The sequence below is a fragment of the Gymnoscopelus microlampas genome, assembly GCF_963454915.1.
Source record: "Gymnoscopelus microlampas genome assembly, chromosome: 3".
In the NCBI taxonomy this organism is placed as follows: Eukaryota; Metazoa; Chordata; class Actinopteri; order Myctophiformes; family Myctophidae; genus Gymnoscopelus; species Gymnoscopelus microlampas.
This window is the reverse complement of record NC_139940.1, coordinates 51291544-51308546: the sequence shown is the minus strand read 5'-3', so window position 1 is coordinate 51308546 and position 17003 is coordinate 51291544. Positions and strand designations below refer to the sequence as shown.

The 17003-nt window shown below is 39.1% G+C and overlaps 1 protein-coding gene across 7 annotated transcripts in view; it reads left to right on the top strand.

The window, feature by feature from the left end:
• Nucleotides 1–2398: 2398 nt before the first annotated feature.
• rprd2b (regulation of nuclear pre-mRNA domain containing 2b) overlaps nucleotides 2399–17003 on the top strand; it is a 43488-nt gene continuing 28883 nt past the window's right edge. For 5 of the 7 annotated variants that reach the window (XR_014600539.1, XM_084053709.1, XM_084053711.1 and 2 more), the window contains exons 1-5: nucleotides 2399–2656; nucleotides 10172–10301; nucleotides 11528–11739; nucleotides 13437–13550; nucleotides 15413–15471. Coding sequence is in view for 6 of the 7 variants with exons in the window: in XM_084053709.1 (XP_083909835.1) it covers nucleotides 2434–2656; nucleotides 10172–10301; nucleotides 11528–11739; nucleotides 13437–13550; nucleotides 15413–15471 (738 nt within the window). In the remaining variant the exon portion in view is untranslated. The remainder of the gene's footprint in view (nucleotides 2657–10171; nucleotides 10302–11527; nucleotides 11740–13436; nucleotides 13551–15412; nucleotides 15472–17003) is intronic. The other 2 variants (XM_084053713.1, XM_084053712.1) reach the window with 1 other exon arrangement.

Here is a 17003-nt window from a genome sequence, read left to right as displayed (position 1 = left end):
TAGTTTTTTACTCCACTACATTTATTCAACAGCTCTAGTAACTAGTTAAGGATGTTATTATTGGTCAGTCCAAGCAATCTATACAATTCCAACAGATGTGAGCTCACAAAGAATCACAATAAGTTGTGAGCTTGGAGAACGACTATATAGGGTATAAGTGTATTTTAAAAATGACTTAAATGTCTCAAAATTCAATGGACCGATTGCCATTAAAACTGTTCGAGTAAGCCCACAACCTTTCTTTTAGCACCACCTGTAGGTGGTTTACTCTTGACTTTCCTGCAGTTTGGAGCATTTTAATGATGGTACTGTGTTTTATATAGCGTCAAAGCTTTTTCTCTTTATTTATTTTGTCACACACAGTAATATCTTTTTTTTTTTTTAAGTCTTGTTTGCCCTAGCAGTTTAAGAATGTTATTATTGGTCAATTCAAACAATCTCCACAATTCCAACAGCTTTTTGGAGATCACAACTACCCAGAAGGTATTTAAATATTTGTAATGCATTTTTCTATGGTGCATTTTTCACCTGTGGTGGAAGTACAAGTTGCAATACCACAACTGTAGAAATGCTCTGTCACAAGTAAAAGACAGTACAAAGGTATTGGCATCACAATGGTAGGCCTACTTACAGTACCAAAAGTAGTCATTGTTCAGACTGGCCCTTTTTACAATCATATTCACTTGATTGTTTAGATTAGTAATGCATTAATGTGTTCCTCACTTTAATGGTGTAGCTGGTAAATATGGGGCTGGTTTTAATTACTTTATGTGCTGCTCATATTTTATCACTTAATGTAGGTTGTGTATTTATCTACAATACCATCTAAAAATCAGCTAGTAACTAAAGGTCAAATCATTGTAGAGTAAAACATATTTGCCTGGCAATACTCAAGAAATTACCTCAAATATAAGCGTCAAAACTTGTAGTTGAGTGACTGTATTTAGTTACTTTCCACCACATCAGCATTGTCCAACCATCTTCCCTCATGAAGTGAAAATATAACCAAATGGTCTCAATATTGATGTCATATTGTTCATTTATGAGTAAATAAATGCTATGTAAATATGTACAAGTGGCCTAAATGATGACTACGTATTACACACTAATGAGAAACTTTCTTTCAAAATGATGAGTTAGTATCTGAAGATAACGACTCTTCTCGAAATAATTAGTATGTCAAGATAATTACTTAGTATCTCAAAATTGAATTAGTAAGTCAATAGTTTGAGTAAGTTTCTAATATCTTCATTTTTATTATCACATTGCCGGAAATGGGCGTTAATGCTGTTTTGTACCATAGACACAGACTTACATTTATGATTTTGGTTGTACATAAACAGGCCTTTTTCCCCCCCCCCTCATTCATACACTGTTTCATGATCAACCATGGGCTTGGGGTCCATGGGGGCGTGTCCGCATGAGGCCCCTGGGGCAGACTGTGCTCCATGTAAACCAGTGGTTCTCAAACTTCTGAGAGGGACTAGCCTGGTTCCAGACCATAGATCCCACCCACTCTCTGAGTGGGCTCCTCAGCTTCAGTCTGATAATCAGGCTAGTAGAGAGGGACTGTTTGTCTATGCACAACTGCCATATTGGAAATAAATTGGGCCTCTTCTTGCTTCCTTCACAGGTGTTACCAATGATACCAATGAAGGCTCTGTTCCATTCTGGTCAGGGAGCTGATATCGTGCATTTTGGCTCACTAGAAAAACTCCATTTTGGTTCCCAAATGGCCCCTTATGGTGGGTGTGTAACTCTGTGGGTGTACAAATGGAACCAAATGGACCCGTAAGGGTCCATTTGGTTCCATTTGTACACTCTCAGAGTTATGGGGGTCCTTGAAAATAAGACAACCACTATGCCACACTAAATGGAACAGAGCCTTAATTAGTATCATTGGTAACACCTGTGAAGGAAGTAAGGAAGGGGCCCAATTCATTACCAATATGGCTGCTGTGCATAGAGCCTAATTAGGCCTACAGACTGGTCCCATAGGGGTCCCCAAACACCACTTTTTTGAGAACCACTGATGTAAACCAAACCCAGAGCAGTGGTTCTCAAACTTTTTCATGTCAAGGATTGAAGGATCCACAAATATTTTGTGCCAGGGACCCACATTATGAGATGATTTATGTTGAAAATGTATACATTTATTTGTTTTAACAGATACGTGTTTTGAGCTTGTATCGGCTATTTTTGAATAGGCCAAGTATAAAAATAGAGCGGTTAAACGGGTTTTAATGCTATATTTGAACTGAAGTTTGCTGAGGACCCCCTGGAAACCCCCACTTGTAAACACGAGGGCGGGGGGTCGTCTACTCTTCCACTCTCGCTCCGTCCCGGACATTATCGCGGGACTTTCTCGGACAGACACCCAAGAGAACGAAGCCAGCCAGTCAGCCATCCAGCCCAGGCTTAATAGTCGGAAAGATGGCGGCCGGTTCTGGAGCAGCAGCAGCAACGGCGGCCTCTATGCTCGCCCCCACCGGTGCAGCAGCAGCGGCCCGGGGCGAGCTGGAAGCGTCGCTGGACCGCCGCATGCAAGGGGTCTCCAACACCATGGAGTCCATCCAGGGCCTGTCCATGTGGTGCATCGAGAACAAGAAGCACCACGGCCTCATCGTCCGCCACTGGATGAAGTGGATCAAGAAATGTGAGTCCCCGATCTCTCTCTCCCATGATGCTAAACCAACACGCTAAAAATGCTAAAAATGTTAGCATGCTAACATGCTAAAATGTTTAGCATTCTAACATGCTAACGGAAAAACAGCCGACCTACAAGCTAAAAATATTAGCATATTAACATGCTAAAAATGGTAGCATGCTAACATGCTAAAGCAAAATAGCCGACCTACAAGCCCACAGCGCGCCACCGCGACCGTCGTACGGTGAGATGTTACGTATGTAGCCTGGCTGCTTTTAGCTAAGGGAGCTAACTCTTAAACATAAACACGCAGACATTTAAATGCTTCGATAATTATATTGTGGTACAGTGACTTTTATAGGAACGTATGGCCACTGGAACCTCTAAATTCTCCTCGAGGCGAGAGCGAAATAATAATAATAATAATAATAGTTACAAAAAATAAAAGCCCCCATGTTTTCTCCCGCAATTATTTTGATATTTATTACCAGGTCAATCAATCAATCAATACATCTTAATAACGTTGTCATTATATTGTAGCATGATGCAGAGGAGATCATGTAGACAAGTAAATGTAATCACAAACAACACTATTTAGAGCTAGTCTTGGATCAAAGATGTATTTGGTCGATTTTTATATTATTTACTCATCTGAAAGTATAAGTCAGACTCTATAAAATGCATCTATGATTTAGTCTTGATCCCAGGCTAATTTAGAGCATGATGCCATCCATGGATGTTATGACATTGACTGAGGGGGGGGGGGGGGGGGGGGGGGTGATGTTTATCACTTTGACCCACTGTGGGAGAGGATTACATCATTACTACAAGATCATACTTATTATGATGTTGACACACACACACACACACACACACACACACACACACACACACACACACACACACAGGTGCACTCACGTTCTCTCTCACACAATCTCTCAGCTGGAATTGTACTTGGCAAGTTACAATATGTTATTACAGTCATAATTATTTTTATTACAACATAATATGCATAGTATTATACTAGTTCTCTCCTAGGAAATATGACAGATAGTTGTTGTGCCAGTGGCGGTGAGAGAAGAAACCCTAGGAGGGCTTATAAGAGAACCTACCGTTTACATTACATATATATACAATTTGAATTTATTAATTTGTTTGTAGCCTTCCCATGTTACATGGTACTGTTTTTTCATGTTTTATTGATTGCATACTTTATTAGTCAGAAATGTAAACAGCACTTTGTACAGTAAGACATTAAGGCTAAGAAGGATAACACAAACAAGTCCTGGTGACTTGTTTCCATTGTCGCATGTATAGTTAAGGTTTTATTGTAATAGTGTTAGGATCACATAGTACTAGTTAAGGCTTTATTGTAATGTTAGGGTTACATGGTACTAGTTAAGGTTTTATTTTAATAGGGTTAGGGTTACATGATGGTACTAGTTAATGTTTTATTGTAATAGGGTTAGGGTTACATGATGGTACTAGTTAAGGTTTTATTGTAATAGGGTTAGGGTTACATGATGGTACTAGTTATTAAGGTTTTATTGTAATAGAGTTAGGGTTACATTATACTAGTTAAGGTTTTATTGTAATAGTGTTAGGGTTACATGGTACTAGTTTAGGTTCTATTGTAATAGGGTTAGGGTTACATGATGGTACTAGTTAAGGTTTTATTGTAATAGAGTTGGGGTTACATTATACTAGTTAAGGTTTTATTGTAATAGTGTTAGGGTTACATGGTACTAGGTAAGGCTTAATTGTAATAGTGTTAGGGTTACATGGTACTAGTTAAGGTTTTATTGCAATAGTGTTAGGGTTACATGGCACTAGTTAAGGTTTTATTGTAATAGTGTTAGGGTTACCTAGTAACTAGGGTGGCAGTGTTGCTGGTACGTTGTGATTGTGGTTGGTAAGTATGTCTACATATACCAGCCACTTTGGGAGATATTATAAATAGACATCTTTTGTATTTATACAAATCATATTTACTAAATACTGAAAGTGTCTGAGTGATATAGTCACATCTGCCGCCAGTTGGCTTGTTTGTTGGAATGTGTTTGTAACTGATGGTTTACTTTAGTCAGACTGGGTTAAGCTTCAGAACGCATCCTCAGCACAGCTGTTAAGACAGAAGGGGGATATAATTCAGACAAGGTAAACACACGCAGCTTGTTTCTGATTTCACCATTTATTCAGAAATAATTTGGGTATGAGACAATTTACAAATTGACACTGAGTTATTGCTGGATGACTGTTCTTGAAACAGCATTTACAGTAGAAGACACTGTGTTTGTGTTTTGGCAGCAGCTGACACAGTCTGCTTTTATATACGAGGCCAGAGCAATGCAGAAAGAGTTCATGAATAATATCCAGTATAGATTTGCTCATTGCTTCACATAAGAAAATAGTTTGCAGCCTCTCTCTTTCTTTCAACTCTGTATAATGCCTGTATATCTCCACCTTCCACTCTTTCTGTCTAGGAAGCAAGCACACACACACACACACACACACACACACACACACACACACACACACACACAAGAATAGTGCTGTGTATGACATTCTTCCACTTTGACAATTTTTTGTAGATTTTGCAGGGAAATGTATTTGGCAAATTGCAAACTTTTGCAGAAATTGCAGGATTTTTATTATTATGCTGCCCATAAATGTGGCACACAATACAACGGAGATGGTTTATTGGTGAAATGGGTCTGTCTGAGGTTTCTGCTCTGGCCTGTAGTTTGAATATTGATTGTGTACAGACACGGCTGAGGTAGTTAATTTAAAGACGTTTTTTTTACGGTATGGCTTAAGCCTAAGACTGGTTGGTTGTACTGGTCAGGTCAGCTCCCAGTACAACAGTAGAAGATTGTGGTTGTACCACAAGCACAAGCTTACAAGGCGTTGCGATGTATTGTAAGCTTGTAGATTTGCTATTTTCAGAATTTCTGAAAGTTTTCCCCGCTAATTTAAGGACATTGTCTGTTTATACTTAATGAAATTATTTTTGAAAAAATGCTGGAATATTGCTTTGAATTCATGAAAAATTGTGAATTTGTAAGGAATTTTGTTTTAAATCTTTTGAAATAATAATACAAAACATGTAAAATGTAGAAATAAAGGGATACTATACTCGCAACCCATAAGAATGGGTCCGTGACCCACAGATGGCTCTCGACCTACTGTTTGGGATCTATATGATAATGGATCTATAGGATAATTAGTTAAGAACAGAACAAAACAGATAGTTGCAGCTCTAGTCCACAGTTCAGTTCAGATGTTGTCTCGTCTTTGGAATGAACTTTCTAGTCGTATGAGTGAAGCTGGTTCGTTTTTTGTACTGCTAGTGTGAGTTTGTTCTGAGATGATTTGACATTTGAAAGGTGCTGTAAGTGATACTTTTTGGTTAAAATAAAACGTTTTGGTTATTTTTGTTAAAGTTAAAGCTCTATATTTTGATAATCATTGCTATAATGTTATTTTGTTATGTAACGGGGGCCTCCCCATGCCTCTCCAGCTCTTTAGTAAACGTAAAATACATTTTCCAGGTGGCTCACCAATTACATCCAATCAGGAGAGGGCACCCATTTATTGGCTTTAATTTGATAGTTTTCCAGCTCCAATTTGATCTACTTATTTATTTGTAAATTATACTTCCATTTTCACTTGTTTATATTGTAACCTGTAGGAGTTTTCTCTCCTGACTCCTGGTTGGTATTGTATCCCTGAAAATGTTTTATTTTGGCCTTTATTTACTAAAGAGGTGGAGAGATGGTGAGACCCCTGTTATGAACAATATAGAGTGAACTCATATAAACTCATGAACTCATATAGAGCTATTTATCACTTGTTTTAACAAAACAATATCACTTACACCACCTTTAAATCATTGAATGGAATATCTGGTGCTGGCAAAATTACAGCATGCTTTCTAGTGAAGAATTGTCTGCAATGTTATAGTGGCACCTAAGTGTGAACGCAGAGCATCACTCACTATATACAACAACATGGCAGTCATGACTCATCATGACAGTGCGTCACGACAGTTCTATGAACAAGCTGTTCTATCAACCAAATGCTTCATAAAAACAATGTTGGTGTATTTGAGATTTATTGCTCTTGTATGCGTTCTGGTGGAGAAAGACAGAACTGTTTACTGGGTGAGAGACCATGGTTTTGTCTTGTTGTTTGTTCAGTGAACAAACTTCTTCAGAGCAAAGTTGATGAGGAACTAAGACAAAGGTGAAACATATTTTTGTTGCAGGGAAATAGAGTTAAAGTACTGAATCATTCCGTAGAGCTAAATTAGACAGTCCTCCTGCCTGGAGGTTAATATCGTTTCTGTTCGTCCCAAATGCATAATTAATCCCCAAATGTCGTCTTGCATGCTTATAGCAACATTATAGGATCGAAGTTGGACTGAAGGCGGAGCCTGCTACTGCCTAATGAATGGTAAACGCCGCGAGAGTGAGAGACTGACAGCCCACACAGGGAGATTGTTTGTCCCAAATATACATATGTTGTCACCCCCAAATTCCTAGTCTCACAGGCTTATAGACCCCTCCAACCATTCATTACGTACCAGTATAATCATTTTTCTGTGACTGTCCCACTGCTCGTGCAGGCATGTTATGTTAATGTGTCAACCGGTATTATAACGTAGTGAAAACGTGGCTTTTACTGAACAAACATTCTATGGCAGGGGTCGGCAACCCTTTGTTCTCCCCTAGCCAGAACTGTGTGATTGAGGCTACGTGCCCCCAAGGTGTGCCCACAAAACTAAATGGCATACAGGCTGTGTGAATAGGAGGAAGGATTATTAGGAGGCCATTAGCATTCAGATGTGAGGGGACTTAAATTAACTGACTACATTTTTAAACATGTTTTAAAATGTCTCTCTCACACTTATGCCGGTGTGCAAGTGATAATGCATTCCATCTCATTCATATGAGCAAATATTTACCCGGACAAGTGACTTTAAAAGTAGGGGGGGAAGGGGGGGTTGATAGTTAAAAGAATGTCACTGTAACTCTGCGACAGACCACCTTAAGACTACATTTATGGGAGATGCAGAGAATGATAAAAAAATAAGTGAGCTCTATCAATTTCTTCCTGGCCCCTTTCCATTATTGTGAATAAACAAGTATATGGATGGACCGACCATGTAGCAGCACCTAACTCATTCTAATAATGATTTGACATTACTTTTATTGTCATAATTATTATCCCCTCCTCCCAGACACCGTTATTACTGGATGGATAGATTGTTTGAGTGCTGGGTGGATAGCTACGCTGTGCAGCCTGTTTGAGTGAGCTTAACATTTAACCTGCATTTGGTTACATTTTTACACACTTAAGGTCCTTACACAACGGGGGCGTTTTTTTTCATGCGAATAATACGTTTTTTTCTAAAACCTTATAAAGTCAATGCAAGCTTCCACATCAGTTTCGCGGAGCGAAAAAGCGTCTTTTATTTATTCGGACAGAGTCCGAATTGTGCGTATATTCGCATAATCGCCGGTGTGTAATGACCTTCAGAGTTAACTCATTAAAACCGGGAAAGTATATGTGTCATTTTAGATTTTAGCGTGGCTATTCAAAAATAGCAGATCTACAAGCTTGTACATCTGCTATTTTTGTTCATTATTGAAAAATCTTGAATGGATTTGATCATTTTGAATTTTAACAAATCAGATGGGGGTCCGGGGCCAAATCTGTATCAATTTGGGGGTCCTTGGCATGGAAAAAGTTTGATAACTACTGCTTTAGAAGCAAGAGAAATGGCACTATCCAAAAGTCTATAGAGGAAAGTCGAAGTTGTGTTATTTTGTCCAGTCTGTATATATGGTGGTAGATACAATATAACATATACAATTGGGGTGGTTGTATTTGGTCTCCCTGCTCTTCTCTTTGTTGACATATTATGTCTAGGATGTTGCACAGTCTTCAGCGCAAGTCCCAACAACATTTCGTGGCTTGTGCTTGTATAAGTTGTAGACAAATAAAATCTCCTTGATTCTCCTTAGGGCTGTCACGATTAGGACATTTTACTCGACGATTAATTGTCATCAAATAGCTGTGCAATGGACCGCAAACTGCAGTACGCGTTACTACTTGCCTCAGGGCAATGCCACTGTGTCGTGGTAACACTTGCTGTGCATCCCTTGTCTTAATGCATTATAAGCATACTTACATTGCATTATAATCTGATTATAACACTGTATAATGGTTATAAAAACTCATATACTCAGTGCGTTATAACAATAATCATAATCAGCACATTATAAAACGTTGTATAATTACCTGTGAAGTGTAAGTCACTATAAGTGGTCATTGGGTGCTTTAAGTAAAGTAATTGCATTCCTGAAGGTGTGGGCGGAAACCTTGTGCGGTGTTCTGGCATAAATTGAAGGATATTTGTTTCTTTACTCAGTTATAGTGTTGTAAGCAGATTACATTGCATTATAAGTATGCTTATATAATGCGTTATAGACGTAGGATGCATAGCAAGTGTCACCGAAACTGCTTGGTTGTCTGTGCATTGTATTCACTCTCAACATTGATGAAAGAACAATAAGCATTCTTCAGGTGGGGATGGATTCTCTATTTGGACATCATAGCTATAATATCGAGTACATGTTGTGGGACTGTCCGGGTCGAAAAAAATAAATAAATAAAAATCTATAGGAAATCTGTCAGGCCAGAAATTGCTACGGAGGCCGGTTTAAATATTTTTTTAATATAACTTCCTAGATAGATAACAACATTTTAATTAAGTATATGTCCAACTTTAATATATGAAAATAATTTTTTAACTTAAATTATATAATGAACAAGCAAACAATTGAATAGGAAACTGAATTTCAAAAACAGCAGGTCTACATCTCTCACATAGATCTGCTCAACCAGAGATCAGAGCTTGTGTTTCTGCTTTTTTCCCCCTTCTTTTACTATTGAAAACAAAACAAAATGGGGACGCCAGGTTCAAACTGAAAGTGGTTAAAACATTTTACGACACCTGCATAATGGCTGATACAGATGTCATCAAACAAGTCAAATAATTACTTATTTATCGGGCTCTAGTTATGAAGATGAAGTGGGGTCCAGGAACCTCCAGGGGTCCTTGAGGGGGTTCCAGGGGATCCCCAGCTAAATGACTGACAGTTGGGAACCAAATGAACGCTTACAGATCTGTAACTCTTGACAGTGTACAAATGGAACCAAATGGACTCTTAACGTGTCCGTTTGGTTCTATTTGTACACTCACACAGTTAACCCATTGAAACCCTTGAAAGCATCTGTCATTTTAGATTTTAGCTTGGCTATTCAAAAATAGCAGATCTACAAGCCTTGTACATCCGCTATTTATGAACATTTTTGAAAAATCTTGAAATCACAAAACTTCTCTTCAGGGGGTCCCTGGCACAAAACATTTTCAGATGGGGGTTCTTGAAATATTAAAGTTGGAGAATCACTTATCTAGTGTGTGTGTGTGTGTGTGTGTGTTACTTTGTTCTTCAGCTGACACCAACCATCGTCTGAACCTCTTCTACCTGGCCAATGACGTCATCCAGAACTGTAAGAGGAGGAACGCTGCCGTGTTCCGCCCCACCTTCGCCGAGGTGCTGCCCAACGCCGCGCACATGATCAGGTGAGTGTGCACGTGTTCTGTCCATAGATGGTAAAAAAAAAACTATGAACACAGGGAACGGTGACGTCACCCATTGGTCTCCACAGACTCGTTTTGAAGCCTCTATTTCAGCAAATTCAAATCCACCATCTTGGAATTGTCCCGAAAAACAACCGGCAGCGAGGTTGGGGTCTTCACTCGGTAGAAGCCGTAGAAGCATACTCTGTCTCTACTTTATCATACATTTAATTAATGGGACCATCATTTACAAAAAACGCATGTCATGATAACTGAAAGAAGACTTTAAACTAACGATTGAAAACGTAAAGTATTTATAAAAATGTTTTACTACAGAAATAAAACCAAGTGTAAAGTCTGGCCAAATACCCATTCACTTGAATGGAATGTTTATTCTTCTGCAACCACTGCCAGCAGGAGTGGAAATAGCGACACCCTCTAGGCCATTAATGAAAACTGCAGCATTCAGCATTATATTGACTTCTTTATTGGCTTCATATCCAGAACCGGCTCCTTGCCACCTGGTTCTGTCATGAGTCATGACGGATTCAGTCAAATGTATTCATGTAGAACTTAGGCGTTTGCTGAGGGTTCCACCCTGAAGAAGGCCGTGGGGCTGCTACGCGTGGCGTCTATCCCTGTCAGTCACCATGCACTGTTTTTCATTTATTTCTATCGTAAAATAGCCTTCTAATCAAGGCTTTTTAAAAGTTTTTCACCAGAGCATTGCCTTGTTTTTTTCTCCTTTTGTTAGAACTTAGGCTTTGTTCAAACTGAAGGCATTTCTGATTTTGTTTCTCAAATGTGATCTTTAGGACTGACTGTCCACACTGTTATTTGCAAGTGATCAGATCGACCTATTTGCATTGGTTGCTGTGGTAATGAGTAATGCTTAACCACTTAAACTCTTATATACTTTGATGATCGGGGTCCTTCTGGGCTCTATACTAGGTCCGCTAGTATTTCCCTCTACACCAAATCCCTTTGCTGAAAATAGCCAAGTTACAAGCTCACAACGCATCACAAAACGTTGTGAGCTTGTACATCAGAATTATTTTCTGAATATACACATCTGATCAGTTGCAAGTAACAGTGTGTAGATAGTCAGTCCTAAAGATCACATTTGAGAAGCAAATTGAATTTGCCTGCAATGTGATCAAAGCCCAACATGTATCATACATTTGTTGCAGCCTACTCATTGTTTGTGTGTGCATGTGTTTGTATTTCAGGGACGGTAAAGTCCAGAAGGCCGTTGAGAGGATCTTCACCATCTGGGAGGAGAGGAGCATCTATCCAGAGGAGCTGATCGCTCAGTTTAGATCCAGCCTCAGCAAGAAGGACCGAGAGCGCGAGAGAGAGAGGGAGAGAGAGCGAGAACGACAGAAAGAGAAGGAGAGAGAGAAAGAGAAAGAAAAAGAAAAGGAGCCACCGCCTCCTACAGGTCAGTTTTGATTGGCGCTTACTGTGGGATTGTGAGGGGTGTGTGTGTGTGTGTGTGTGTGCATATGTTAGAGCCATACCAATCTGGAAACCCATTCGGTAAAAAGAAAGGGGGAAAAAAATGTTTGGCCTCTGGGGGCACCACCTCATTTTTTTGTGTAGAAACAGGAACTTGGTTTGGCTCCTCCCCCTTTTTAGTCCACTTCCTCCCGGGTGCTTCTGTGTTTATTCCTCCTAACGACAACACTACATGTTTAGGGCAGTGGTGCTAGCAGAATCTGTCTTGAGAGATTAGAGCCTTACTGATATATCTGCCATTATTTGTCTTTTTTGATGACATTGGTATTGGCAATTGCGGCGGATGTGTCCTGAATTTTAACTGCTTTCAATTTCCAACCCTATTTACTGTTGTCTTTCCCATAGATCGAAATACAGATGTCCCTTTAGTCACTGTTCCCATTGAAACACTGGCCAGTTGAGCAGTCTTTGTGACTGAAGCTCCTGCCATCCATGCCCCAATACTGTAATGTACCCACTAACCTTCTGTTACAGTCATTTACATATTTTTCTCTTGCCAGCTTGATCCAAAAATGAGGTCAAATGCATTCGTATACATGCCAAAGAGCATTATAGGATGTTAATTACGTACATACAAAGTTCGGTGGTGATCGGTCCAGCGGTTTACACACACACACACACACACACACACACACACACACACACACACACACACACACACACACACACACACACACACACACACACACACACACACACTCTCTCTCTCTTAGATGGCTAGTCTCTCTCAGAGCCACGCTGTTTGAATACCAACCTGGTGAGTTTGTTCAGACATTCAGGGTCTGGCTTAGTGGTGAATGTATACAGTGTGTGATATCTATAGTACGTGTGTGTGTGTGAGATGTATTCTGTATTTCTGTTATCTGTATGTGAGGATATGACGTACCTATGATAACGATTTATGTGTACCGTATGTGATGTTTATGTGATGTCTTATGTAACCTATATGTGATATTCCATACAGTATGATACATTTGTGGTCTAGAGCTGGACATATTGATATATCGTGATATGGATTTTGGAAATGATATTATCTTGGCTTCTAGGTTTTAATCACGTAAGTCCTAAAAACACAATATGTGGGTTTTGAGCTGACAGTAGGTGCTCTGGTGCCGTTTAGCCTGGAGACTTGGAGATGGTTCTCCCATTGGCATGAGTGGTGTTCTTTCAGTGTGATCCAACTAGGCCTGTCACAATTATTACATAATCGCAATTATTTGAAACGACTGCAATTATTTTGCATTATTGTCATAATCATAAATGTTGAAAAATGTTCATACATTTTACAAGAATAGCGGAAATCGCAGATCTACAAGCTCACAATCGCGACATGTTGTGAGCTTGTAGATCGGCTATTTCTAGTATATTTTTTTATATATTAAAAATATAAAATGATTACACAATATGTCAGTCATTCCTTTATATATGTAAGTTATTTGTCATTTCCGCCCTGTGCAAATTTTCTTTTCTTTTTTACAAAGCCCAAAAGGCATTGTGTGTTCCAATGCCCAAAACACAATTAAATTGTTAATCCATCGCAATTATTGACAGGTAATCGTTCTGCTGACAGCAGAATCTGTCAGCACCACTGCCCTAAACATGTAGTGTTGTTGTTGGTAGGAATAAACAAAGAACCATCCAGGAGGAAGTGGACTAAGAAAGGGAAGGAGCCAAATCGAGTTGCTGTTTCTACACAAAAAAGGAGGTGGTGCCCCCAGAGGCAAAAACAACAAAGTAAAAAACTTTTTTAACCAAATGGGTTCCCAGATTGATCCTCAAGTAAAATGTCATGATGTTGACAGCACTAGATCTCGCCGTGTGTCAGAAAATACACGTTTCCACTTTCCAAGTATTTTCAAGTTGAGAAATGAGACGAGTTGATTGTGGAGATTGACATTGTGAATCAGAGGCGGGGCTGGTCCATGTGGGTGTGTGTGTGTGTACACGTACACGTGCTCGTGTGTACTGAAAGTGTGTGCGAATGAGTGCTTGTGTTGATGTCTGAGCTGTTTTACTAGACAAAGGAGAAGAGTCATAGGGCAACGCATGGCTGGTACGCAAATTATATCGAAACCGTTTCAATTATTTTCGCTGTCGGGCAGAAACCTTTTATGTCCATATTTCAGCCTTTTTTAAATATAAATGCTCTTTTTATACTAAAAAGTAGCATACCATTTCCTTTATTCTACCATTAAATACATGCTGTGGTTGTTGTGGACAATAGTATTTAGGTTTACAATGCAATTATTGTATGACTTTTTATATTCATTAAACAGATGGGCTATCAAAATGAATTGATAAAGTTGAAGATGGGATTAGAATCAGTTTAGAGGGTCTTCTGGAGATGTTTGATGCCTCAGTCTCGGTGAGGAGACGGATGGAAGAGGGACAGATTTAAAATGTAAATCTTGGCCCCAGGGTATTTCATAATTATAAAGCCCCAGTGGTGTCCTACCATGTGTTTTTTTTAAGGTGGTGGTAAAGGGATAGTCTGATAGTCATTGCTATAGTGTTCAATATCATAGGGTCTCTCCAGCTCTTTAATGATCAGAAAATACATTTTCAGGTTGGGATACCAATTTTATCAATCAGGACTGAACTCATGCAGGATCTGGGCATAAACAAGTGAAATTGGTAGTGATGAAACGAAAAAGGAAATTGGAACTGGAACACTAAACATGCTTGCTCAGGGTCTCTGTCCTATGCGTATATAAAGTGTCTTGAGACAACTTGCGAATCGAAATTTAAATCATTACTCTTCTTTTCTTTTTTTAATCAATAATTCATGTTGGTGCTCCTTACATTTTGGAGGGTGCTCCTGCACTTTAGAAGTTGGGAGCACCAGTGCTACCAATTAAAAAAAAAAAAGAAGCTACAATTCCAAACCTGAACAGTTGTACATTGACTCTGTCATGTACAGTGTGTATTTGATATGTATGTGTTTGTGATGTACTGTATCCATGTCTGATATACATGTGATGCATGTTTTGTTGTTAAATGTTTTGGAGCGTTTTCTGTTATCGTGGTTAACCGCATCGTGGCGGCATATTTAGAAAACAACATTGTATTACAGTGCATATCAACGAGCCTTGAACACAGTTACTGCATTATCTAAGCATCACGTCTGACTTCAGTATTTGAGCACAATTACTGTATCATACTGTATGTAGCATAATTGACGTTAGTCTACTTGAATGAAGTCTCATTAGTCATTATGGACAGTGGATAAGGTAAAAGTGTCCATATAAAGTTAAATGGAGCACCAAGTAAGTGTGCATACAACATAAATAAGACTTGCTCCATGTCCCCCCTCTCTCTCTCTCTGTCTGAAATACATCTTAAAATAACAACCGTTCATGTGTTTGTGGAAATGTTTTCCACTGTCTTTGGTTTACTAGATGTATTGTCTATCAGCTGCGGTTTCAGAGCAAAGCCTTTTGTTTATGTTTTTAACCCCCCTCGAGCCGAACGCCAAATGTAATGCACTCAGGCCTAGTGTCTGATCACATATTGCTTGATGTATTTTTATGCATGCAGAATTCTTATTGAGCTGTTTGAGATTATACATTAAATGTGTTTGTTTGTTTGTCTTTCAGCCGAGTCCACCCCCAACAAGGCGGCTGCTCTCAAGTCAAAGATCGTCGCCGAGTTCACGGTAAGTCTACATCGCTGGTTCTCAATGACATCACTGGTTCTCAAAGACCCAGAGGGGTCCTTGAGGGGGTTTACAGGGGGTCCCCCAGCTAAAAAGTTTTTTTAGCTGAGGAACCAAATGGACCCTCATGGGGATATGTGACTCAGAGACTGTACAAAGGGTCCATTTGGCTCCATTTGTACACTCCGTTCACTCTACTGGCTTCCCGTTTCTTCCCGGACCGAATACAAGATATCCCTGTTAAGTCATCATCAGTGCATCCACGGCAACGCTCCTTCCTACCTCAAGGAATTAGTCTCCTCACAACCCTCGGCTGTTAACCTCTGCGCCACAAACTGAATGCCCTCCCTGAGAGCACCACAGTCTGTTGATTCTTTTAACCCATTGAGACCTGAAGCGATTCTACGTGTCTCCTAAATCTCAACAGTATTCTGAAAAACGCATGTTTCTATATCAGTGGTGCTCAAACTTTTTCATGTCAAGGACCCCCAAAAGTATATATATTTGGCCGCGGACCCCCATCAAAATATTTTGTTCCAGGGACCCCCCAGAAGCAAAGATTTGAGTTAAAAATGTTCGCTTTAAAAAAATATATATTCAAAGATTTGCACACATTTTCACACATTTTCAAAAATAGCAGATCTACAAGCTCGTAGCGCGGCACTCGGTGCCACGCTATGAGCTTGTAGATCTGCTATTTTTGAATAGCCCAAAGTGTAAAATAATGCTTTTTTAGCTCAAATCTAAAAATGACACAGTTCCAGGTCTCAATGGGTTAAGAGAGGACTAAAGATCTACCGTACCTTTTTGACAAATATATATTTTTTTGCTACACTGATTTTACCTACAGTATAGGCTTTATGCCCTCATGTTTATAATGTTTTGTTTCTTTTTCTTAGATCTTTTATAGTGGTGTGATGGTTTTAATGCAAATGCTCATCGTAGCACTTTGAGATTAACCTAAATGTTAAGTGCATCGTAAATAAAATTCATTATTATTATTAAGTTAAATTAAGATTGAAGATTGAGGTCTCAGAGATAAAAAATAATAGTTATAATATTCTTTTTTAAATGGTATCAAATGGGGATCTGTGGTCTATAATGCATATCAAAGTCCATGAGATTAAAAAGGGTTGAGAGTCACTGGGGTACTTGATGACACCACTGCTGTACTGTAAAGTTGTGTTTCTATTGGTCACACGTCAGCATCGGACTGTTTTTAATTGCAGAAACTAAAGGCATGTCAAAGTGATGGTTTATAAAAACATCAGATAATATTGATAGTTTGTCACATTCACTTAAAATAGGTTGTGTGATTGAAACATGAAGGTAAAGTCCAACATTGATTGTGTATCGGATGAGTTTCTTATTAAAATAAAATGTGTACACGGACAGATATGGAAAATACCTCATTATTTTATTGAAATATCTAACCTTAACCCTGTCGGGCAGAAACCTCGTATCTCCATTTTTCTTTTCGTACTTTAATGCCTTACTTCATCACACAATAGTAGTGAAAATAGGTGGGGGTA